The sequence below is a fragment of the Hakea prostrata genome, chromosome 7 (assembly GCF_041222555.1).
Source record: "Hakea prostrata isolate BN-2017 chromosome 7, UWA_Hpros_2, whole genome shotgun sequence".
Taxonomy (NCBI): domain Eukaryota; kingdom Viridiplantae; phylum Streptophyta; class Magnoliopsida; order Proteales; family Proteaceae; genus Hakea; species Hakea prostrata.
In genome coordinates this window covers 9410268-9436169 of record NC_142606.1, presented here as the reverse complement: position 1 = coordinate 9436169, position 25902 = coordinate 9410268, and the positions used below count along the sequence as shown (strand labels likewise).

Sequence of the window (25902 nt, the reverse complement as noted above, 5' to 3'; positions counted from 1 at the left end):
ATTAGTTTGATCAATGTTCAAAGTGTTTATTTTGGCTCGTAAGTGAAAATACTCTTGTGCTTATAACAAACCAGCTGTCCTTCTCATTATATGTGGAATTCGATCTTCAATCTACGATGCCTAGAAAATTTTTGGGTTTAGTGAGATTTTTTATTTAGGGATATCATTAGGAAGTACCATATTGATTATTTGGATAATTCAAGGGGTTGATGAACCAACGGAATGGTTGTGTTCCTTTGAGTGATTATCAGAGCTTTGCTCGACAACAACATTACTACATTAGCTCAATGAAGTGCTTTCTTACCCAAAAAAAAAGGATAATTCAAGTGGTGGCGTTGAAAATTTCCTCTATTGTTTATAATTGAAGTCTCCATATAAAGACTCCTAGTGTAAATTTAAGATGTATGCTAACTTTACGAAATTCTTTGGTTATTATTCTTAAAAAAGAAATTGTCAAATTTCATTTTCTTAATGTCTCTGTGGGTACCATCCCTTCTCGGCACATCATCTCTTTATACTGTGCCCTTTCACATCCCATCTCTGGCATACCTTTAACTTTCACCAATGGGACCACTCATGTCCTTTTGACCTCTAACTTCAAGCCCTTGTCACCTATTCTGTTTGCCTTTCCCCTCACCGACAGCAACTTCTTCATTCCCTTATCGCTCCTTGGGCTCTTTGGGCATATTACACCACGATTACTCATTCCTCCAAACCTCCCAAGCTTTAGGATGTCATGATGCGTTTACAACACGCGATACATGCATTCACAGTGATTCACCCCTCCCCCCACTCTTTATCCCCCTAGGCCCTAAGAACACTAGCCCACTCATTAGATGGAAACCTCCACCTCTAGGAAGGATCCTTTATAAATCCAAAAAGATCAAGCATTGGTGGTGTCGCATGCGACTCTTCTCATCAGGTTGTGTTTGCTTTTGACCAAGGCACGGGCTATCAGGACTCTTTCATTGCCGAAGCACAAGCAATTCGCCATGGTCTTTGCCTTGCCCTCGACTTCCAGATCCCCCATATTCAAGTCGAGAGTGATAACCAATCACTGGTTTCCTCTCTTATGCAACTCTCATCATGTGGTAATTGGAAAATCTCACACCTCATCTCCAATATCCTCAGACTAGCCACCTCCTTTACTGATTGTTCCTTCACCTACACCCCCATGAGAAGCCAATTTTGCAGCTGATGCACTTGTTAAATCCGCGGCCATCTCACAGGATTGTTTCTTGTGCCACTTATCCCCCCATTTCTTAACTTGAATTTTACTTTTTGACTCTATAATGTGTAACTGTGTAAGATCCAAAGGGGATTTTAGTTAAATAAATAAAGTTTTTCTTTTCTATCAAAAAAAAAAAAAAATTAATGGGAATTTTGTCTCGATCAGAATTCCTTTATCACCCTTGGTTTAATGTTAAATCATAAATTACCATCTTACCCGAATTTTCACTGTTTTACTGCATTCTTTTTTAAATGCAACTAAACAAAAAGAATTTTTTTTCTCCCCCTTTTTCTTTTCTAGACTTCCAAGCACGGCCTAAAGTTTCCAATGAGAAAGGGTTTTTTATAATTTCTTCTGATTTTCTCTCCGTGCGCCTGTTCTTTTGTTTCTGTTCCTTCGGCTCGACGTCTTTCGGTGGTTTTGGAAGGAGAACAAAAAAAAAAAAAAAAAAAAAAAAAGAGAACAAAAGGAAAGAAAGAGAAAACAACGCGCGAGATATTCATGGAAGTTCCAAGATAGCCTCTGCGTCCAAGCAGGCGACGTTAACCCCTCTTCCTCCTGGTAATCTCTTTCGTTTCTGCGATAATTTTTACCTTTGAAATGTTGATAGAATCCGTCATTTCGTCAATTCTTCTCATTTTTGAGCTTATTTGGGATCACGGCATGAAACATTAGATCTTTTCTGTAATTTCTTGATTCTCTGTTGCGGTGTTAAAATTTATAGTTGCATTTCAGCTGGATCTTACAGTTATGTTTTCTTTATATCAATTCTCTGCTATTATGGGTTTTTACCCGAGGATCTTTATGTGGTTAATCTGAATTTCGCTCGAGATCTGTTTCCCTATCTATCTCAATTTGACTTGCAGTTGGATTAATCGGATTCATTGCTTGACTTTCTTATGTCGATTTGGGTTATGTTTCTACAGGTTCTGTTAAATCTGTCTGGATTTGGGGTTTTGGTTGGAGATATTTTCGGGTTTTGATTTGATTAGGAGAAGCTTGCTTATTCGGAAGATGTCACACTCAGATACCGTACCACTTCACCCTTCTTCTCAGTCAGATATTGATGAGATCGAGAACCTTATTAATGCTAGTGTCCAAAGTGGGCCTGCTACAGTTCTTCCTGCGAGACCCCCGAGTCCTCCCAGAGCTTCCATTCCTGTTTCTTCATCTCCGTTTATAGCATCTAATCTTCCTCTTCCTCCACCACAGCAAAAGTCTTCTGCTATTCCTGTTCCTCCTGCCTTGCCTCCTCCCAATCCTCAGTCGAATCCTCACCAAAATTCATCTCCAAGTGGGTTTGGTTCGCCTCCCAACACCTTGACAGAGCCTGTGTGGGATACCGTGAAGAGAGATTTGTCTCGAATTGTTAGCAATTTGAAGCTTGTGGTGTTCCCTAATCCATTTCGTGAAGACCCTGGGAAAGCTATGCGGGATTGGGATTTATGGGGTCCATTTTTCTTCATCGTCTTCCTGGGTCTTGTTTTGTCTTGGTCGGCATCCGTGAAGAAGGTGAGTTATGCACATTTAGATTCTTGTTTGACCAATTAATTCTAATGTCCACGCTGCCATGATTTCTCAAAAGGTTGTCAAATATCTGAAAGATATGTCAAGTATGCTGTTGCATATACTTGCAGATGTGCTGGGCATAAATTCATTTGTTTCTCCTCTACTAAAGTAGTCTTTGCACATGATGCTAATGGTATATTCTGATGGTGCACCTTCGAGTAAACTTTGAAATTGAGCATGTGCCCCAAAAAAAAAAAAAAAAGAGGATCTGTAGGTAATTCACGCAGTGAAACTTCTGAGTGGCCATATATATTGCCATATTGCATCTTAATTGTCAATCTTGTTATCCATAGTTCCTCTACTTCAAACTAAATTCAGCAAGAAATAACATCCAAAGACTCAGTGCAACTGGGAATATTGTGTTAAGTGAACTTGTAAAGTCTGCTTTTGATAATAAAACATTTTGACCTCCAAAAAATAGATTTATTTATCCTAAAACTTTATTGCTGATTTGTACCACGAAACTTCTAGGAGTGGCTTTAAGTTTGCCATGTGGCAGCCTGGTTTGTCCCAACAATGCCAACTTGTTATTCCCAACTTCTGTTCAACTGGTGCAGGTTCAAAACCACTAAAATGAGGCAAACAATTCCCTGTTTTATTTGATGTTTTTGTATTCTAAAATAGAGGGAAAAAATATCTACAATTGCAAGGGAAGAAATTTAACCAGTGCCTCTTGCACTTGTTTTTTGCACTTGTTGTAGCTTAGAAAATTGGACATTTGGTGAATTTAAATTTTGAGGCCTTATCTATCCAAGCAATTGGAAGGGCCATATCAGCCATTTAATGCAACTGTTTTGGACGGAAAAACATCATTAACTTCATGTTTCATGTATCCCCAACATATCTGAATTATTGAGTACTTGTAAGTTATGGCCCTGATGGGGTTTAAATCCACCTAACACTAGGTTTCACAAAACCAACCGACAAGTGAGAACGTAGACGATGGAAATATACACAACTTAATGGAAACCTAAGAAAACAAAATCAGGGACTTTGACGTTAATAAGATTCTGAACAAATGCCAATCAGACAGGCATATAGAGGAATAATATCCCAAAAGTTCAGACAAATCTGAAGGTTGGATTCCAAAGTCTGAACAAATCTTACTGGAAATAGGAAACTCATAACAGCAGTTAGCTACCCAGGTCAGGGAGACTACAAGAACTCCACAACTAAAACAAAAAACTAGTTGGAGACTACTCATGTATGAAAGAAAAGGACCCCAAAATCTCAAATTAATCTTAGGGTTGGATTCTGAAATTTAGCAACTCTCCTGCTGTTGGTAGGATTTTTTAAATAGCAGACCAGCAGTAGATGTAGATCCAAAGAGTATGGGGGATCATGAAACATTGATCAGATGTTACAATTGGGTTAAGAAATAGCAACTCAAGATCAAAACTGAAGTCATAAGGTTTTACTAACCTCAAACTGCTAAATATCAGCAATTGAAAAGAGCACAAAGTAGTTGAAATCAGATAGGAAAAAGAAGAGAGGATATGATGTGGGAATCACCACCTTACATATAGGCTAGAATTTTCCTCAACAGCTTAATGGGGAATTTGAGCCTTACAAGTGCTTAAATGGACTGTGCTAGTAGACTTCAATCATTAGGGTTTAGGAAAACTCTTCAGCTAATAAGAAATAGGTAGTGACAACTTAAAAGAAAACCAAATCAACCCCCCACCCCAAAAAAAAAAAGTTGACAGCAATCTTAAGAATTCCAACTATTGTGAACTCATTATTAAGTAGATAAATAGTAGAGTTCTACATAGTGAAACTGTTATACATAGCTAATTGAAGCAGACAAATCAAATAGAATGTGAAAAAGTTGTGCAAGGACTGTTGCGGGTTCACTTCTGAACAATAAACAGGTGAATCAGACATAAACTGAGTTAATGGCCGAGTCAACTTAATTGGGTAACTGGGTTGACTATTGTGTCTTCTTTGGTGTTTGAAAGTACCTTTTACCTGCATCGGTTTGGTAAGCCTAAGTTTGCTAAGCTCAGTGGTTAGGGTCATGGTCTCAAGTATTAACTGCCTTTTATATTTGGGAGCAAATCTTCATTTGACAACCATTTTGAGATTTAAATCTCCCCTTCATTCTTAAGAGAGTTCTGCTTGAACTACAACCTCTGGAACCAAAATGAGGCAAGTTCAAAGTTATTGAAAATGTGACAATATATTTGTTCTAGTTGTTTACAACGACTTTAGATAGGGGCTACATGGATCACAGAAGAAACAACAAATTAAAAAAATATAAAGGAACAAACAAAATGATGCAAACTCAAATAGGATCATAATAAGATAGTAACTCTGTAGAAAAAAGAATAAGAAAGAAACTGCATTTAAGTTGTCTTTTAGATGTCTCCTGTACCTAATGGATCATGCTTCCATAGAGGAGAGTCATCGAAAGTTCCAGAGTGAACCAATGCTGTTATTTATACAATGCTTCAAAGTGAATGAAGGGCAGACTTGTGGATACTTAGGAGTTTTTATTGTTATGAGCTGTTTATTGGAGTCTTGGGCTGTTTGAGTTTTTTGGCTGAGCAAAATGAGGAAGAATATTTCCTTTTCTTCATGCATGCTTGATCTGAGTTAAAGTGGCTTTTGCGCCTTGACAGTTATTTCGAAACATTATTCTGATTGATGAGTCATAAGACAAATCAGTGTTCAGATGGTTATTAAGAATAGGAAGGAATATTAAGCTCATGGATTTACCTAGGTCGGTCGTTCTGTGGCCAATAGAAAAAGAAGAATTTTGATCATCCTCGTCTGATTCAAAACCCCCTTAAAAAAGTATTTGAAGCACTGGTGGTAGCTTGACGGAAAAATCATGTCTGAGGACCAAGATTATAGGTATTGGCGTCCTACTTCATTCATTCCATTCAAGGATGTGGCAAATCTGACTATTGGATATTGGGGAATGGTCTGGACTGACCATAATGTCAAATTTCAGTCTCCATTTCAATAAAATACCCTTTCCATGTAAGGCCAAAGCACTGAATAGTGTTACAGCCCATGTTTGTCTTGGAAAACATACTCCCATAAGATTTTTGTGGGACCCAAATGCAAAGTTTGAATGCTAATTTTGCAGTCCCTTGGTAGTTATCATGATTGTCAGTTCTAATTTGCATTGTTGATTGATTTTAAAGTGTAGTTTCTAAATTCAATTTAGCTTCAAATTTAGATGGTTTTCGGTCAGCTATTAATAGGCCACTTTCATCATAATGCAAGTGACTTTGGAGAAATTGGATTTGCAGGCCATATTACCATTGCTTATGGTGATCCATGTTCCAACAACTGAGATGGCCATGGGTGAGAGACCCAGGGTTACAAAGCCCATTCAATCTCCTTATCCTATCTTCCCTCGTCTCCTCCCTTTGCATCCAAGCCCTCCTTTTGCTGTGTCACTGAAGTTATTGCAACTTGCTACCTTGTGAATGGTCATCAGAACTGCTGTTGCAACTGCTGCACCAGTTGGGTGACTCTATTGCTACTCCTGCGATTTGTTTTCTGTTGCAACCAGTGAAGCTTGATGACTGGATCTTGAAGCATAGGTCCACCCTATCAGCCACCTCAGTTTATCCCAATCTCAGCCCATTCTGTTGGCTGGACTGCTCCACGGCCATTACCTTTGTATAATATTCTAATTCCATTCCATCAACATATCTTCCATTGTACCCTTTAGAATTATACCAAATCTTTAGCCAGTCATGGTCTCCATTTGATCCAAGTTTGAGTACCAATTGATGAATGGGTAGATCTGCAGACTACTAGTTTCTGATTTGGGAACTGCTGTCATATCTTTTGATTGCACCACCAGATGTTGGACAAACTTTAAACATTCAGCTCATATTTGAGCAAGTTCTTTAGTCTGGTTTGGCTAGAATCATAACCTTTTGAGTTCTGAACTTGCATTATATTCTTAATTTCCTACTCTTGTACTTTGGTTTGGGGGGTGGTGGGGTTGCTTGAACATATTGGGGACTATTACTCTCTGGTTTAGGGTAACGTTACGGATCCATCCTTCTACAAGTTGCTGTGCCTAGTTAAGTATAATGGTTCTCTTCTTGGCACTTGGCTGTGCATGGAAGTGGAATAAAACACCTCATCTTTGGTATGCAGTAGTTGGTAAGTCTGCTGATTTGCTTTTCAGGTATTTTTTGGATAGGCATTAGATCGTGAAGGCCAGGCTTTCATGCCAAAATTGATTTCAAGGAGCTGTTCTAAATTAAATACCATATAGCTGATAGAATTGGTGCCGCTTACTCATTATTGCAAATGTCAAAGTGAAGTGATATGCAATATTAATGGAAGTTGTATGTCATAAACAATTCAATTAACAATAATTTGTGCTTTATACGAAATGTAAAAGAAAGTGACTAGAATGAACTGGTATGTATGCTTTAAAATTAAATTTCACAGATGGAAATGATGCTTAAAATGAGAAATGTTTGATAATTGGTGAAAACTAGTTATACTTTGATTCAATGTGATAATCTTCTCTGCATTGGATGAGCTTTCTCTTGGAAGGATGATAATTTTCCTTTGAAAGTATTTGATGATTATATATCATTCTTTTATTATTATTTTTTTTTGGGGGGGGGGGGGGGGGGGAATATATCATTCTGTTATGTGCTATGGAAACTTTTGGTTCCCCCCCCCCCCCCCCAAAAAAAAAAAACCCTCATTGATGAAAATGTTAGTATTTTCATAATTTTGGTCTTCTGAGTGTTTCCCCCCACCTTTTATGTTTTTATTTCTCTAGTAGTCTGAGGTTCTTGCTGTTGTTTTGGCACTCCTTGCCTCGGGTGCTATGATTCTAAAACTGAATGCTCAGGATTTATAGTTTTCTGAGTTTTTTTTCTTTTTGTTTTTCTTGTAGTCTGAAGTTTTTGCAGTTGCTTTTGCACTCCTTGCTGCTGGTGCTGTAATTCTGACACTGAATGTTCTGCTCCTGGTATGCATCTCTCTCTTTTCTTGGGTGTTCATTTTCTTTTTTTCTTTCTTGGGGGGGGGTTGTTTGGGGGTTGGTGGTATTCTGCACCTTGTGATATTTTATCTTAGTTGTTGTTTCGGGGTGGGCATAGAAACTTGTTAATAATTATTTGTTGTTTCAGGGTGGACATATTATTTTCTTCCAGTCTCTAAGCCTTCTAGGTTACTGCCTGTTCCCTCTTGATGTTGGAGCCCTGATCTGCATGTTGAAAGACAATGTGATCCTGAAGCTGGTTGTAGTTGCTATAACATTGGCATGGAGCTCCTGGGCTGCATATCCGTTTATGAGTTCAGCCGTCAACCCAAGAAGAAAGGCCCTGGCACTTTATCCGGTCTTCCTTATGTATGTATCTGTTGGTTTTCTGATAATTGCCATCGATTAAGGCATTATGGTTGGAATGGATCATATCAACCGTTGAAGTTCACATTCAAGTAGTGGCATTTGACATGCTAGTCTTTTACATCCCATGTGTGAATTCTTGTTTTGTTTCCAATTTTTGATTAGCTTAAAGTTTGGAGAATTTGAATTGTCCTTATACACAGTTGTATTAGAATGGCATTTTCAATTGCTGTACATGTCTGAGGTTAGGTTGGTCAGTGGATCAATTCATTGTTGGCGCCCATTCTGGTGTGGATTGTGATCTCTTGGTGCATATGGTGGCCAATGAGGACATACACATTAACATCATAGGTTTTTCACCATCTCTTAGATGCACATGCCCCCACTTAGAATTAATAGATTATAAGAAAAGAACTTCACTTTTTTGAGGATTGGCTTGTGTTTATCTTTGTTCTTTTCCCCTCTCCCCAGTATTTTTAAGAAGGGGAAAAAAATATGCTTTTTGTTTTGAAAAAGACAAAAGGGCATACGGGAATGTACACCGGCACTTGGGGACAGAAAACTAAAACTATGTACCAAATAAAATAAGAAGAAATGGAATTGAAAAGAGTGAAAAGCTAAGGTCGTCTTTATGCTCTAGCTCAATAGATTACCAGAAGAAAACATAACAGAACATTATTGTAGAACATACAAGAAATCCACTGCTTTCTAACTGCAACTAAAGAAATAGGCACTTGCCCCTGTCTCTGTCTTCTAAGTGGTTCCACAACCTGGAATTCAATATGCAAGTGTCATCGAGCCATCAAGCAAATCGATTTAATATAAGCCAGGAGTTATTATGAACAAACCAATGCCTCCAGTTCTGCCAAAGGTCAGTTACTGAAGTCAACAAACCTTTTTAAATCTCCATTAGCCTTGCATTTTATCCAAATTTTCTGCCATTGTAGATTATTTATTATATGGTACATCTCTACTTGCAATTCGATGGAACATGGTGGGACACTTGGCATATCCCACTTTATGATGCTTGGACTTGCTGATAGCCTAGCACATGGTTTAATGTACTGCATTGAATCAGGTATCCATCAATTGAAAATTGACATGATACTAAGGTATGGTATTAATAAACAGAATTCTTTCTACCAGAAAAAGAAACTTGTCATTTTCCTGGGAAAGTTCCCATTATCCTTGTTTTGGGTTCAAATGTAATGTTTTCCCGTTATCCTTCATCAATCTTGGCTGTTGAATGTAGAAACTTGGAACCTTACCAGAAATACAAGTGTAAAACTTGAAAGATAAGGAGGGCTCTGCAGTTATCTGATCTCGATAATGATCTTTAAATCTTTATTAATGGTGAACAAGGTGTTTTTGCTTTCAAATTATTTCACCGTCACACATCAGATCAGAAGTTCAGGCTATTCATATGTGTGTTGTGCAAGGCAAGGAAATGTCACTCTCTCCCATGTTGCTTGTTTTTATCTCAATTTTCTGGGACCATGTGCAGCAAAAACAAGTCAGTTTCTTCAGAATCCTTCAGATACCTCTAATGTGCCAATTAAAGCTTGTTGTTTTCTTCCCTGTTTTGTTTGTGAATCTGAAGTTGTAACTTGTACGGCAGCAGATGGCTCTGAATGTCTGATATGGCCATTAGGGAGGACCATACTCTATCAGTGTATTGGAGTCTACATGAGGTTTTCTTGCTAGTTGAGCTTTTCTTACCTGCAGGGGTTTTGTATATGGACAATGATGAGAGCGTCAGATGAAGAAGAAACCCAAGAAGGATTCTGGGGATAAACGAGCCAAGCATTGGGACGACTGAGCCAATCCTTCCAAAAACTTACAGGTGGGATCTCTTGGAGATAATGCACTGGATAATGCTTAATGAATAGTTAGTTAATGGGAGATTAATCAATTTTTAACTGAATACTTAATTATTTACAACATAAAAGACAGTTCTTTAATGGGTTAAGCTTAAAAAATCGAAATCAGTAATTAAATTGGAATGGCAGAGCCGCAGAGCAAGATGAAGTTCGTGTTGTCCAAACGTTCAAGCCTTCAAGGCATAACCCACTAAGCAAATATTTAAGCCTCAAAAGTTGGCTGGAAGAGTGGAACATTGGCTGTTATAGAAAAAATATATGGAATTAAGAAGAGAGAGAGAAGGCCAGAAGGGGCTAGAATCCAACAAGGGAGAGAAAGGAGAATCATGACAAGATCTTTCTCCATATTTGCTACACGATTTCCAATCCTTTGCAGATCTTCTCTCTCAGAACAAGAAAGGCTGTAAGCAGAGAAACGCTAGTGGTTGAGCATAAGCCTCACAAAAAGGATTTTCAAAGGGTCATAGGTTAAAAATGTTGCAGCAGAAAACCAGAAAACAGAGGAAGAAAGAAAGTCCCAGAAAAAGCTGTTTGATTGCGAAAAAAGAATCTAATGAAAAGGCAGAAAGGGTCCCAAGTCCCAACCCCAAGCACCAATGGATTGGCCTAGTCTGCACTGTAAATCACTCACCAGTCAGTCAGGTTTAACCAGCGGAGGCTCTGCCATATCATCTTTCCAAGCTAAATTTGGTTTAGCACATGCCCATTTTTAATTACTATTTCCTTTTTTTCTCTGGTAATGAATTTCCAGTTTTCATTTTTCAAAGATCTGCCCAAGAAAGACTAAATTTTCAGCCTCATTTATTGTCTCTTTACAAGATATTGCATATTTACCAAAAAAGGGAAAAAAAAACAAGATATTGCATATGTAAAATTACTATTTCAGTTTTTTTGGTGATGAATAACAGTTTTCATAATTCATTGACCTGCCAAAAAAAACTGAATTTCCAGCCACATTATTGTCTTTTTCCTTTTTTTTAATTTTCGGTAAGTATTTATTGTGTCTTTCCAAAATATTGAAGTATCCTCCCTTCAGATTTCACAATCCAAGCTCTTCACTGGCTAAGTGGAAACAGTTTCTGTTTAAGAGGGAAGCATTTAGTCCTGTGAATCAAAGGATTCAAAATCTTGATTAGCCTTTAAAAAAAAAACCTTTGGCCCCATCTCGTTACCTTCTCACCTTCTTTTGTCTATTTGAATTCACGTTTCGTTCTTTTTGGGTTCATCTTTGCAGATTACATCCACTCATGTTCTCTGTTGCCAGCCAATCTCGTCCTTGTGTTAAAGCAGTCGTCACTTTCCCTTAAAGTTTTTCCTTTTTGCATTGAACACCTTCTCCCGAACACCTTCTCAAGTCTCAATCTCAATCTTCATAGCAGCTTTCAGAAAGGTGAAAGTTAACAGAACCCATTTTCAAGACCCCCTCCTCAAATGATCAATTTTTTTCTTTAAATCTTCTTACAGCTTCACCCATTCTCGTCAAACTTTCCGACCCTTTGTTAATCCCTCTGCAAGAAATCCATCTCGGATAGAATTAAAGAGAAAGAAATGAAGGAGTTTTGGACATCTATGGCTTCATTGATAGGTGTCTTGGCTTTTTCTCAGGGAATCCTACACTCTTTATTCCCGCCCGAGCTTCGTTTTACCCTTCTGAAGCTCTTTTGTCGTACCTTCCGATGGTTCTCCTCTTATTGCTACTTTGACATCACAGAGATCGATGGTGTCAACACAAATGAGTTGTATAATGCAGTTCAGCTCTACCTTAGTAGCTCTGCTTCAATCACAGGGAACCGTTTGAGCCTCACTCGAGCCAGAAATTCGAGTGCCTTCACCTTTGGGCTCTCAAACAACGATTACTTGGTAGATAAATTCAATGGCGTTACAGCGACATGGGAGCATGTGGTCACACAGAGGCAATCTCAGACATACGCTTGGAGACCTGTTCCTGACGAGAAGAGAGGCTTCACTCTTCGAATCAACAAGAAAGACAAGGCCTTGATTCTTGATTCTTATCTTGATTACATCATGGAGAAAGCCAATGAGATCAGAAGAAAGAATCAAGATCGACTCCTCTATACAAATTCTCGAGGTGGACCTCTTGATTCGAGGGGTCATCCATGGGAAGCTGTGCCATTCAAGCACCCTAGTACTTTTGATACCTTGGCCATGGACCCTGCAGAAAAGGCTGAAATAATGGCTGATCTTCGAGATTTTGCTGATGGTCAATCGTTTTATCAGAACACTGGGAGAGCATGGAAGAGAGGTTATCTTCTATATGGTCCTCCTGGCACTGGTAAATCAAGTATGATCGCTGCAATGGCTAACTTCTTAGGTTATGACATTTATGATCTTGAGCTCACCGAAGTTAGCAACAATTCGGATCTTCGGAAATTACTGATGAAGACGACGTCAAAATCAATTATCGTGATCGAAGATATTGACTGCTCGATCAATTTTACGAATAGGGTTAGACCTCCATCCATAAGGAGACCTGCTTTCCAAGATCCTCTGTTACCAGACATGCGAGGGTCTGGTGAGGAGGGTGGAAATTCGATTACGCTTTCAGGTTTACTTAATTTCACAGATGGGTTGTGGTCCTGTTGTGGCAGCGAAAGGATTTTTGTGTTCACGACGAATCACATAGAGAAGCTTGACCCTGCATTGCTGCGAAGTGGGCGAATGGATATGCATATCCATATGAGCTTCTGTTCTTTCCCTGCATTGAAGATCTTATTGAAAAACTACTTGGGATTTGATGATGGAGATGTGGAAGATGGGATATTGATGAAATTACAGAAGGTAATTGACGAAGCCCGAATGACTCCAGCTGACATAAGTGAGGTCTTGCTCAAGAACAGGCGCGATAAGGTGAAAGCTCTGTTTGAATTATTGGAGGAATTGAAGAAGAGAGCTGAAAAGAATCGTCCAAGAGGAGCAGCAAGGGAGAAGAAGTCGACGGAAATGGAAGAAGAGGAGCAGGAGAAGAGGACATTGGAATCTTCAGAAGAGAATTGTGAGATGCCGGAGAAGTGCGGCAAGGAAGAAGATAAAGATCTGAAAGAAAAGCTTAACTGATAGGAGGATTCAACTGAATTTGTTCCTGTACAGAGAGAGATAAGATGTAGGATTAAAGTGGACAATGGGCTGTTTGGGTTTCCAAATTTCAAATTTTGGTTGTGGTAGGCAGTATTTCTCACAGTGAGAAATAGTTAAAGTAAGTGTTACTGTTCAAGGATTTAGGCAGAATGTGCGGTAACAGTAGAAACCTCCCTTCTTTTTTCATCGTTTTTAGCTGATATGTTCTCATCTCTGTTTGATTCAAAAATGTTGTTGAAAGTGTTGTCATATGATAAAAGTCCTTGAGTCCTCTTGAGTATCTTCAATGACATTGTATTTCAGTCCTCAAAACTCCAGATTAACAATCACAAATAGTTGCAGAGCTATCTGTTGGTGTGCTTCTGTGGTCTATTGGTCTCCATGTGGGGACTTTTTTTGAGAGCTCTTTCAGACACTTGAGTTACAGGTGTGACTGGTCGGTTCGCTTTGTGTCTAGATGGGCTAATTCTGTAGTAGATTGTCAAGCTAGGAAGGCTCAGTCCGTAGTTAGGAGGACTCTATAGCTTCCGCTCCTTGGTTTCTTGAAATCTGTACTCAGGATGTCTTGTTTTTTCTTGCCAGCTTGCTAATTGAAATTCAGTTTACCCAAAAAAAAAAAATTCAGTTTACCTAAAAATTACAGGTGTGACTAGGTATGCCACAAGAAAATATATAACTTAAGAATAGTGTTTTGGGTTTTTTGTTTTTGGAGGGAATGGTGTGGAAGAAGAGAATATTTGCAGAGAAAAGGAACTGATGTGCCTTATTTCTGTACTGAGAAAAGCTAGACACCTTTGGGGATCCTTTTTCACTTTATGGGTTGGAAAGCTAGATTTTGCGGCACCATGAAGACAACGTTTGTGAAAGAGAAAAAAACGTGGGGCTGCCTGTTTAATGGTAAAAGAGAAAGAAATTTCTTCTTTTTATGAGAAGCTAAAAAAATTTCACAGATAAAGATTGGCAGCAAATCTTTTTAAGTAAACTCTGAGATTTTCCCATAACCGAAGCCAACTAGTTTGGGTTTTATTTAATTGAAGTATATGAAGAGCTAGTCAAATATCCAATAATTAGGTGGTTGAAGCACCCAAAATAACTGGCCCTAGTGGTTGATCTGGTTGCCTTATTCATAATATTGTTTTTCCTAGCTAGTTGGTGTGATCTATTTACTTAATCTTATCATGTTTGAATTTTTTTTTTTTATAAGAAAGTTTTTTATATATAGAGAATAGAGATTATTATATATGCCATCGATAAGAGTCGAGGTCATTGTAATGGTCTTATCAATCAAACAACCCTGCATTGACAAGAGTTCTTCTGTTCGGACTACCGAATTTTTTTACATTTCAGCAGGAACAACTCAATATTCCATGCCGGAGAAATTTCTTAGTTTCAATTTATCATGGTAAGAGAAATTTCTTAATTTCTCATCAATCTTATTTAATATATGTATGTGTCTTAATCCCATGACAACACCTTTGCAGGTTTTCTTCATCTCATGTACTTTCAACCAAGCTGGCAAAATCCCTACAGATATGATTGTCCTCAACAATCGCTACATGCCAAAGCTTAGATGACTTTATACAGGAACAAAGGTTCTAGGGACCTTTTTAGGGGGGTGGTGAACCAAACCTACATGTGAAGCATCTGGATTGAATCAACCACTTTTAATGAATTCCATCTGATGTCCCATGCGTTTATCTACTCCTCCATTCTGGAAAAATCAGTGGATTCATCTTTTAGTTCCAGTCTTACTCGGTAAAAGCTCGTATAAAGCAGGGCTTTTTTTGGCTGATCCAAACATATATTTTCAATAATACGTTCAACTGCCGCATTTTACTGTTTATAAGATTAAACACTCGTTTTCTCTGATGACCTGTTTTGAACTCGTATTAAACCAAGAATTAGTCATCCAACAAGTTGCTGGCATTGGAGATCTTTTAGGTATCATTTTTAGGGTTTTGCATGGTTCAAACATAAAGTGGTCACAGTAGTAAATTTTCAAATACCAGCAATGACTGAAGCCATATGTAGGGGACCTATTGTAAGAATGTAATAACTAGGGCAGCCAGGTCTGAAAGGAGAGAGCCAACCCCAAAACCCAATACTGTTAGAACCAGCTAACGGTTCTGTCCTGACTCAAGTCACAAGCCAACTTGATTTTTGGGGACAACAATTTCTTGTTGATCTTTGTAGAGAACAACTTTTTGGGTTGAGTTGTGGTGGGCGCCAACTAATCTTTTCAATCTGAAAAATCACCGTTCACATCAATATCTTTGTCTATGATGTTCCCTGAGCAACTTCAAGGGGTTGCTGCACTTCTTGGAGAAGATAAGCTTTTTTTTTTTTTGGAATCAAACACAACCAAAGAAGACAAACACCGAGACAAAGCGGAAACCAAGAAGGGACCGGCCAAGAACCCGGCACAGAGACAGCCACCAGCCGGGAGCAGACAGCGAGTCTCCCTTGGAGAAAAACAAACACACAACTAAGAATTGAGGCCAAGAAATTGATGCCTAACCACAGGAATGGATAAGGAACCCCGCATACCAGCGGTGGCAAGGGTGGCAACCACCCCGCCCCCACCAAAGCCCACCAGACATTGAGAAGCCCCCTAAGCCAGGCCCACCCAACACCCGAAAATCAGAGGAAAGAGACGCAGCCAATTGTCACCCTAGAATTCCTTATAATGAAACCCAATCCACCAGAGTCAACCAAGATGCACGAGTTGAGCCCTATCCCTTGAAGGAGGGAGCCAAGCTGTATTTTGCATTTCTTTGCTTCCATTGCTATTGAAGGGTGAGAAGATAAGTACTTGGAGAAGATAAGCTTTAGTTCTTGGAGAGGATAAGGTTTAATTTTTGTGTAAGAGAGACATAGATGAACAAGGAACCCATAAGAATGGCTGCGCAAGGAATACCTCAACGAATGAATTGGGTTGGATCGATGGAGTCCAGTCACCCTTAGCACATCCTTGAGCTCAGACTGTTACCATTACTTTCCATATGCCCAAAATAAATAAGAAAAAATCTTGATCATGCTCAGGACTTCTCTTTTTTGTTTGAATGCCCTATTGTCCGTCGCTAAGACTTCTTCTTATTTCAAATATGCTAACTTGACAAACCTGTAACATCACAGCCTACTTTCCAAAATAAAACAAAAAACCCAACTTGTGTCATGACATCTGAGTAATTTACTTGGGGATTAACACAAGCCAACTCCCAAACATGACACAACATGACATTCTCATCCTTTCCCTGATATAAGAATTTTCATCCATGTTGATCTCTTCGTGCACTTTCATTGACCCAGTGCTGCGGCAGGGATGAGAACAGACAGTGGTCTCTTTGCCAGTAAATAAACAACTTTTGTTTGGAATAGAATCCAATTTGACATGAAATCTGATAGATACGACTGTGAAAGATCAGCAAAGGATGCTGTTTAGGTCATGGTTCACTAGACGCTCACCATGCTTCAAAAAGAGAGCTACATGCCATCCCTATACAGATGTATCCTTCAAAGAAGAAAAGATACAGATCTACCAGCATCTATTTGCATGTTTTTATAGTTTTCAGAAGTCCCAAACAAAAATGGTGATTCATACAAATCAATGTTATACTGCAGGCATCTTTATGTTGCAGCTCACTTGGCAATAGTCATTCTTCAAGAGATCATGTGCAGAAGTATGATTGGATTTGCAGAAAGATGCTTTTACCACCATCTCAATTTTGGATTCAGCTTGCTTCATTCATTGCAAACATAGTTTCTGGGAGACAAGAAACCTCATTTTCTGAAGAAAATCCTGTTCACGGTATCACCAGGTAAAGCATAAGCTGGATCTATGGCTTTCAACCCTGGATAGTCCAAAAGTGAGAGTCCTGCATCAACCATAAGAAGCATGAAGACATTTTAAAAGCCAATGAATTAAATCTCTACATCATACAAACAAAAACATTGATCACATAAAGATTGAGAAGTAGCTCAGGCAGCAGGCAGTGAAATCACATGCAGCCTACACCCCCTGACTGGCAACATGCATTAGGGGTGGTAATAGATCGGATCGGGAACCACCAAAAAGCTCAGTAATTCGGGATGATATATACTTGACATGTACATGATTAGTTTATTGATGGAGTTGATAAATCCAACCCTAACTCAGGAAAAGTGGTTGGCTGGAGTCTTTGAGACTCCCTTTTGTGAAATGCCAAGATCTGAACATTATGTATCTGTTGAGGTGAATGTGCAGACATGTGTATTACTTGGGAGCCAAGTAAGGGCTCATTGTCCAGTCAAGAACAAGCACCCTTTATAGAATTTCTAGCCAAACAAGCATATCGTTGGATGATTGCAAGAATAATTTATTGACTGGAAATTTTCCAGAATCACTGAACATATATTCATGGGCAGCAACCTTTATGAATAAGAAAGAAAAAGGCTTAGGTTACTACTGGTTGCAGGGCTTGCAGCTTATCATCTAACATGAGCACTCCTATAATGGGGCTAATGAGTAACAAAAGACAAAAACCAAAGAACTTCTATACCAGCAACCCCAAAATAAGTGTGGTAAACATCAACAGCATCATCTGGTCGATCTGAAATTCCTCCATTATCTCTGTCCTGCACATCAACAATTATATTAGAAGAGTACAGCTTCAGAAAGAAACCATGCTAGCATAAAGTTAAAAAGAAAGCTAGAAGAATAATTAATTGGGTTTGGGGAAAAACCTGACAGTCTAATATGAATCTTGAAAGCTTTTCTTTGTCTATCCAATGTACCCTATCAATCATGACCAGGCTAGAAAGAACCCACCATGAGTAGCAGACCTGAAGCAATACAGCATCATCCATAAGATTAAGTTCTCAAAGGAGGGAGAACAAAGATAAAACCCAGATTTTCAACAAAACACACATCTGGAAGCTTCTCAGGACGGCCATTTAAACCTCCAGATTTAACTTGCCGCTCGCATAACCACCAGCCAAGAAGGTCTTTGTCTATCTGGTGCAAAGAACCTGTTATCGCAAGGGCACCTACACAGCAGAAGACTGCAAACACAAGAAAGATCCATAAGTCTTTATCCTGATTTTACCACATAAATACAGAGCCATTTGTATCTGAACTTCCAAAGCAAGAAAATACACTAGTAAATAATTTGGTTTTTCACAGCAAGAAATCCATCCCTGAACGATACATGTGCACACATCTATAGACTTCTTAGACACTGCAGCGTCCCTTTTGCCTGTAAACTAGCTCAACATGGTCCCAAACACATGTTTATTTCTATCATTAATTTCTTATTCATTTTTTCCTACTTGCTTTATCAACAGCATTATATTACACCTGAATCATACACTTATGCTTCACCCTTACTCTTACAACTGACTTACCCCTCATCTACAGGATATATTTCATGTACGATACAAAGAGACATCAGAATAGAAATTACTCTTCAAAATCTAAGCATCAAACAGTCCCACAGTGAGGTTGTATTTAACCTATGAGGAGGAACTTAAATTACATACTTTTTGAGATATTCAAATGCATATCAAGCATCACTGTCAACTATGTTCAAAAAGTTTCTACCATTCCTGGATTTTTTTTTTTAAGAGGGGGGGGTGTATGTGTTTATATAGTAGAAGACTGCCTGCAGCAAGGAAGTCCTCACTTAACAATGCAATCATTTAAGAAAGATTATAGGAGAAACATGAAAGAGTTGACCTTCTACAGTCATTGCAGATAACCACATGTTACAATAAAAAATTACTAAAAATATCCAGAGCTCAGAAAAGAATAATGGCATAAACTTAAAACACGTACTTTGTCCAGCATGAGATTCTCCACCAGGTATGCTTCCAAATCCACCATCCAAATTTTTGCATCTCACAATATACTCCACAGCTTTCTCCACATTGATTTTCTCCAAACGATGTAATAATGAGAGACAACTCATAGCTATATAAGAGAATCTACAGATTGAGAATAAATTCTTCAGAAGAAATGGATAAAACAGGGTATATACATATTTGTAACTGAATTTCTTCCAAAGGGAAGAAGAATTGAAGAAAAAGCATTAGAACAGGTGACCATAGATGTGCAAGTCTCAAGAGTTTTTATTTCATGATATTACTTGTATAATATATTTTATTGCTATTTGCCGTTACTTGATGTTTAAGTAGCAAGGTCTTTCAGGCAAGCAATGCTAGGCTACTTAGACTCTGCATTACAAAAAAATGTGCAAACTGACTAGAGAAGAGGATAAGAAGAAAACTGAACCTGGTGTCCACTTCACCCCACATGTCCCCTGAAAAGGATCCATCTTCATTCTGCAATCCAGCTACATCTGACTTAAAGGTTAAGCCAAACATCAAATGTAATGAGTTTGTTGTTTCTTTTCTTTTTCCAGCTCCAAGAAAATAAAGTAAATTATAAACTAAACGTTGATGTTTCCAACAAGGAATCAGCTATGTCCCTCCCTTCTTGCTCCTTATTTCAAGATACTGACTTGGAGTAACAACTCAAGGCCAGCCAGAACTTGCTATCAGAGCCAACAGAAAAGGCATCCCATAGATACAACAGCAACCCTCACACATGAAATGATCTCACCACCCTCCTATGTACAAAACAATTCCCTTGCACCTTATCGTTGCGCTCCTCTACGCCATTTTTCTCAGAGAACACTTCCCATCAATAATTGCCCAAAAATTATAAACATTCATTAAAATAAATATATAATAAAGATGAAGATAAATAAATTTTTAATTGGAGAAGGATCAAAAAGCTTCGCCTCATAGATGAGCATCAAGTACACTAGAGGTGCAAGCATCAGTTTCAGTGGGGGTCAGAAATGTTTTTATGGGGGTACATATCAGTAATTAGAGAGGAGAGAGGATGTATGCATACGAGGGTAGTGTATGCATTGTTTACACTAAATTTAAATGGAAATACATAATTATTTAAAGCCATTTAACATCATTCAAGTTAGGTACATTCCCATTCCCACAAAACTTGTTCAAACGCTTACAATAATTTGGTTTATATGGAATAAACACATACTACACTTCTTTGTATGGAATAATTGAAAAGATATCCAAATAAGCAATAAGCTAAATAAAACATCATCCTGAAGGATACAAGTTGACACCTTATCAATGTCCAAAACATCTAGCTTGTCAAAAAGAGCCAATATTTGCACAGCACTCAACGTGTACATTACATGGGGGTCATGTCCAATGTTACCAGCAAAGCCGCCTGCATAATAAACAAAATACCAAAACCTATCAATTCTTCTATTTTTTTTTTTTTTCTCTTTTCTGGTAGCTTGATAAATAACATATTGATGTTTCCTGAAATCTCAAATTGAATCAAATAATAAAAATAGCTTATTTTACACTACTGGTGCCATATCCTGACTGAAAATAGAAACAAAACAAACAACAAATAAATCTGCTAACAGTTCATCAAATTGTGTTAATTACCACTACACAAGACCTCAGACCTATCAAGTGGTGGATCCCAACACTAGTGACAACATGGTCTGCAGACTACTTTTTAAGTCTACAATGTTGGTAACACCTGTTTCTTAAACTTATAAATGAAAAAAAACTAAACTGGATCAATTTGTAGAGAGACCAGATTCATCTTGGCACTTCATGACCCACGAAACAACTTCCTGTTGATCAACAGCTTCAAGCTTCCCGAGAAGATCAAGAGTGGTCAGTCCCCAGTATGCACCATTCATCCTCAGATGTTCTGTCACCAGAGATTGAAAATCATCCTTCTTCTGTGAACGAAATTACTGTAAGTTAAAAATCTGATGTATGAGATTTTCTTAGCAGCAGGAATTTTGAATTTAAAGAATGGAGGTAAATGACCATAAAAATCTTAATAGTACCAACCTTTTCAACAGATAGAATGTATTGGACATGTTTATCCACTTCCAGCTCCCCCATTCTGAAATTTGAAGAAGACAAGCGCATTCAAAATTTTAAATTGGAACAGAAGCCCCAAAACTGATAGGTAACCATAAGTTCTGTGATGGTAATATCAACCCTAACCTGGAGCCCAATCTCCTCTGGGGTAAGGTATGACCCAACCTGATGGACGAGATTTTATATGTTTTACCATTTTCTTAGAAACAACAGTGAGATTTAGGGGTTTTTTTTCCCCCGGACTCCAGGTTTCGAGAAGAAAGCCTGCAGTGCTTTTTTTTGGGGGTTTCTTAAGAGATCTACATTGTAAGTTTCTTCCATTACATAGTGTAGAATCTTCAGCATTAGCAGTAGATGTACCACAATGAATTAAAGTGTCAACCACATTAAATCTGTGCTGTCTAGCCCTTTTTTCATTTCTGTTTGTACTTTTGGTCATCATTCTAATGTTCCTCTTACACAATAGTTCCCAAACTCCTAAACTAGTGTCTCACTTTCTCTACTACTTTTATTAATGTCACAAATAATTTCATTCATAACATAATAAACAATGTATCAATTTCACAACTTCAGTGTAATAGGCTAGTACAAAAACAATTTTAGATAGATACATGGAAACTCAAGGTGAAATTTGTAGACGGAATGACAATAATAGTTATTGCAGTGTGTTGGGTATATGCACTAAATTTTTTTCCTGTTTGATTGACATAAGTCCTCATTGACTTGAATCATGGCTACTTGTTACTCAGAATATTAAAAGAGTGTGACCAATTAATGCGCACTTGATGGGAGTGAGGTATCAGAAGATGGGTAGGTCATATCTTGGGCTGATCTATATTAAGCCAATTGTTAAAATGACTTCAGAATTAAAAGAGAAAGATGGAGAAAGTTTCTGGAGCTGACTCAAACTGATCTACAATGGTCCATTGTCAATTTAGAATTTAAAAGGAATGCTGGTGCACTTTTTGTCTGTGTCCAAGTATTTGGGTACACTTGTGCAAAAGTAGTTCATAGAGGACTACCATTAATTTAGAACAAATCTTACAAACTAACCATTTTGACATAATGCCGAAACCTAAAGTAGAAAAAGTCCACAAACAATGTTATAATCAAATCAATGAGAACCACAGAAGTCAACTATGATTATCTAATCAAACATGTTCGCAGCAGACATCTGCTGTCACAACCCCAGTTTTCACAGGCTTGGTGGGCCCACATTATGGACATTTAACTAGGCCACCTGACAGTACCTTTAAAGTTGAAGATGAAAACTCTTTTTTTTTTTGTTGCAACTGATGTTGGTTTAACTGAACTGTAAATGTATATGTTTCTTTGAGATTGTATGTACTTTACTAGACACTGTTGAAAGATCAAATGTAAACATAACAAAGCTTTAGATTGTGTACATATGTTTATGAGTCAAACTGTCAAACATGTTGTTTGTTTGTTCTTGAGAATGTTTAGTTTAGCATTTTGTTTTTGTAGTTATAAACAGGTTGATAAAGGAAGGAACTGTGACGTGCCCTAGTTAAATGTCCATAATGTGGGCTCCACCGAGCCTGTGAAAACTGGGGTCGTGACATCTGCCCTACCCGCATCCCTAAAACCAACAAAAGAAGAAAAAGACGCTACTACGGCTACCATTCACTGCCATCTATCATTAACCAGGTCAAAATAGCCAAAAGATTAAAATGGTGGCTAAGACATGAATTTCACGATGGAAAAGCTAAAAACATAAGGAAAACAGACAGACAAACAGACAACAGGAATCAAAATATCATCAAGAAGAAATATGGGTCAGAGAATATACGAATTTATATAAACATTGGATTAATCAAGAAAAAGCAAAACAGGGATGGAAATAATCCCATTAATTAATCAAGACAACAGAACATATAAGGGAGAGACGAGAAAATAGCAACAAATCAGCGAAGAAAATAATCCCAGAAATTTTTTTCTTTGATGAAATCCCCAAATCTTCAGATAGGAATTTGATATTTCACTGCAAGTGAAAGAGAAGGGTTCATCTGATTCCATAATCAAAACAGGGATGGAAATCAACATCCGGAGATCAATCGAGCAGAAGTAATGCCTAGAATGACGTTTTGGATATCCAATTCAATCATTGCCTACCCCAGGAAATTAAGATTTGATTCAGAAATCTGATTCAATAGCAGAAACAAAGGTTTAAGTCTCCCTGCTGGAAAGGAAGTTCGACGTCGATAATGAACTTTGGTACTTGAGAGCCCTGACCCTATAAATTAGTTGAGAAGATAATATATAAGACTACAGCTTGAAAGTAATTAAGATCATTGAACCAAAATAGAGAACCTTTAACCCTTCAGATCTTGCAATGAGGACAAGCTGTTGGACAACCATTAAAATATAAAAATTTCCAACTCAGAAAGCAATTGCAATGAAGACTCCTAAATACAGAAATAAATTAGTTAAAACATGGAGTTCAGTTAGAAACAAGAAGAGAACTCTTGGATAAAAAGTAGGCAGTTCTAGACCAGATTGGCTCTCCATCTCCCGTCTCCAATAAACAGAAGAAGAAAGAACTAAAGAAAAAGCAAGAAGGCGAAGAAAAGCTCACCTGAAAGGCTTGACTCCTCGTTAGAATAGATGCGCTAATTTAGGACTGCAAATGCCGTGTGTCTCCAACGGCTCTCGTGAAGCCCCTTCTCGTGAAACGCTAAATGGCAAGTGTTAATCGGACGGCTCTAAACTAAAGGACAAGGGATATATATATATAAATACAAAAACTTATTTTTACATTCATAGGTTTGAAATTTTAGAATTTACAAAATTATATCCCTGCCTCTAACCGACGAATCCCAAATTTTCATTCACCGGCCCTAGAAAACCTCTCGGTATAAGGTTTTCCGATGACTTTTGAAATCAGCGTTTCATTGAAACCACACGAGGTAATGAGGTAAGACACTACAAAACTGTTTTGAATCTGATCTATGCGGCTTTGCAAGGAGATGAATCTGAGAAATAAAGGGTTTTGAAGACTAACCCGATTGAGGAGAAGATTTAACGTTCTGAATATAAATTATTTACCACTTTTCATTAGATCAACGGAGGGTCTTTAGCTGCTTCCACTCCTTCTGTTCATCTCTGAGGCCAACCTACTCTGTTCTGGTCAGGAAATTCTGAATCCCAACTGCCCATTACTCCATCAGGGCATTTGATTTCTTTGAACAGAGATAAGGACCATAAGATATCCAGGCATGGTTAGCTATCTAGGAATCGGATGGGAATATGACAGTTGTGGAACCGTTGGGAGATCGGATCGGAACAGGAGGAACAGGAGAGTTGTGAAAGAGTCTGTCGTCGTCGTCGTTTAGATCGCCGATGGAAAAGAAAAAATCAGGGTTAGATTTTGTAAATTTCTAAAAAAGAAAACGTTTGGAAGTAAAAAAAACAAATTATAATTACATTCATACCCCTTCAGTTTTAATCCCTTTCTGGCTTGATTTTATTATGTATTTTCGGAATGGATTCTACGATTCTCGTATAGAACGCATTCTGAAACCTAGTCTTTTCTCTCTCTTTTACAATCTCTTCTGTTAACGCATACCAAACAAAGCCTTAATATTTTATATTTAAAAAATAAAAATAAAAAAAAGCAACCACAACTTCACCTGTAAATTCATTGATAAAGACTAACATTACTGTACAAACTTAAGAATTAGAAATAGAGGCAAAATCCCCTCGTTATAATAATATCCTAACCCCTTTATGTATAAAGTTATTGCTAGAAAGTGTAGTTGAGGTGCGATTAAGTTGATTAAGTTGATTCAAACAAACCCAACACATATAGAATATTTCATAAACTTCCACAACTATTCTACAGTCGAGGGGAATGAGTGCGAGTTGGGATGCTCTACTTTGTCCTCTTAATATACTTTTTTCTACCACATATTTAAAAATAAAGTACATCTTTGATCAACTTATCAATGTTTAAAAGTGGATTCTCCTTCTAAATATATGATAAGGGGGTGTACATGTATGATTTGACAAACGTGGCATATTTTTTAGTATAATTTTTCATGTGAATTCTTAATAAAAAAATTGAAAAATTAATGTGAATTATGGATCTCTTCCGGCCTAAATAATTTCATGTTCCAATCCGAACCAATTGAGTATGGGAGTCAATTACATTTGCAGTTACCACCATTTCAAGGAATCGACTAATATTTTGCACAATCTTCATTACATTAGGGTTTTTTTTCCTTCAGTTTGATGTAAACAAAAATTACATCAATGGGAGTTAGCTACCACACACTTCAATCTCTCGTAAAATAGCAATTCTTTGTTGGACGGGACAACCTTGCAAGAAAATTGTATGAAAGGAAAAATGAAAAAATGAAAAAAGAACATAAAGGGATTGATATCATAGTTCAGTTTAATTAAGCCTACGTCTCTGGAGCTCAATACTACGCTCAAATTTGGTCTAAAAAATTACATCAAAAGAACAACGACTTATCACTTATATACAAATATGACCTCTTCACCTAGATTCAAAACCCCATGAAAAGCCCCTCAAAATTATACCCAAACCATGAGAAAACCCTACAGAGAGAGACCTATCGCACGAAAGAGATGAAACCCTAACATTACCATAAAAACCCAAAAAAAATATATATGCTCCGGTTCAGCCTGGTCAATACAATGACGCTGGTTCAAATCGGTTGAACCAAGAGAATAACCTCAAGCCAAATCGGAACGGCATAATAATTAATGAAGGGATTTTAGTTTACTGAATAGCTCAGGTGAAATCCCCCATAAAAAAAGAAAAAACTATTCAACCCGCCCACCCAAATTGAATCAACAAATTAAGAATTAAAAAATCCATC

The 25902-nt window shown here is 37.8% G+C and overlaps 3 protein-coding genes across 6 annotated transcripts; 2 read left to right on the top strand and 1 right to left on the bottom strand.

The window, feature by feature from the left end:
• Positions 1 to 1588: 1588 nt before the first annotated feature.
• Positions 1589 to 8319, top strand: LOC149009549 (Integral membrane Yip1 family protein). The gene is made up of 4 exons (XM_089162337.1): positions 1589 to 1792; positions 2158 to 2743; positions 7686 to 7760; positions 7921 to 8319. Exons 2-4 carry the CDS (start codon positions 2246 to 2248, stop codon positions 8179 to 8181), a joined length of 834 nt encoding a protein of 277 aa, XP_089018463.1. The 5' UTR covers positions 1589 to 1792; positions 2158 to 2245; the 3' UTR covers positions 8182 to 8319.
• A 2741-nt stretch (positions 8320 to 11060) lies between these two features.
• Positions 11061 to 13631, top strand: LOC149009548 (AAA-ATPase At4g25835-like). The gene has a single exon (XM_089164321.1). It carries the CDS (start codon positions 11567 to 11569, stop codon positions 13091 to 13093), a length of 1527 nt encoding a protein of 508 aa, XP_089020447.1. The 5' UTR covers positions 11061 to 11566; the 3' UTR covers positions 13094 to 13631.
• A 2532-nt stretch (positions 13632 to 16163) lies between these two features.
• Positions 16164 to 24426, bottom strand: RGTB1 (RAB geranylgeranyl transferase beta subunit 1). Of its 4 annotated transcripts, none has more exons than XM_089161906.1 (11): positions 24104 to 24425; positions 23634 to 23732; positions 21005 to 21059; positions 20739 to 20889; positions 20241 to 20357; positions 19383 to 19449; positions 18927 to 19075; positions 18021 to 18154; positions 17837 to 17935; positions 17653 to 17728; positions 16165 to 16989 (listed from the first exon to the last, which is right to left on the bottom strand). In XM_089161906.1, the coding sequence occupies exons 3-11, from the start codon at positions 21056 to 21058 to the stop codon at positions 16895 to 16897; spliced, it is 942 nt and encodes a 313-aa protein (XP_089018032.1). In that variant the 5' UTR covers position 21059; positions 23634 to 23732; positions 24104 to 24425; the 3' UTR covers positions 16165 to 16894. The 4 variants fall into 4 exon arrangements, with proteins under 4 accessions (XP_089018034.1, XP_089018032.1, XP_089018033.1 ...); XM_089161907.1 differs by having other exon boundaries at positions 23634 to 23718; XM_089161908.1 differs by lacking the exon at positions 23634 to 23732 and having other exon boundaries at positions 16164 to 16989; positions 24104 to 24426.
• Positions 24427 to 25902: the final 1476 nt, after the last annotated feature.

What these genes read in the sequence shown, in the direction of transcription:
- LOC149009549 (XM_089162337.1), top strand. Translation starts at nt 2,246, where the DNA reads ATGTCACACTCAGATACCGTACCACTTCACCCTTCTTCTCAGTCAGAT. An exon ending in GGTCGGCATCCGTGAAGAAG is followed by an intron (nt 2,744 to 7,685) that starts GTGAGTTATGCA and finishes TTTTTCTTGTAG; the next exon opens with TCTGAAGTTTTTGCAGTTGC. An exon ending in CACTGAATGTTCTGCTCCTG is followed by an intron (nt 7,761 to 7,920) that starts GTATGCATCTCT and finishes TTGTTGTTTCAG; the next exon opens with GGTGGACATATTATTTTCTT.
- RGTB1 (XM_089161908.1), bottom strand. Translation starts at nt 21,058, where the DNA reads ATGGGGGAGCTGGAAGTGGATAAACATGTCCAATACATTCTATCTGTT. An exon ending in CATTGATAAGGTGTCAACTT is followed by an intron (nt 19,450 to 20,240) that starts GTATCCTTCAGG and finishes CCTTTAAGTCAG; the next exon opens with ATGTAGCTGGATTGCAGAAT. An exon ending in GTCCTGAGAAGCTTCCAGAT is followed by an intron (nt 17,936 to 18,020) that starts GTGTGTTTTGTT and finishes GTATTGCTTCAG; the next exon opens with GTCTGCTACTCATGGTGGGT.
- LOC149009548 (XM_089164321.1), top strand. Translation starts at nt 11,567, where the DNA reads ATGAAGGAGTTTTGGACATCTATGGCTTCATTGATAGGTGTCTTGGCT.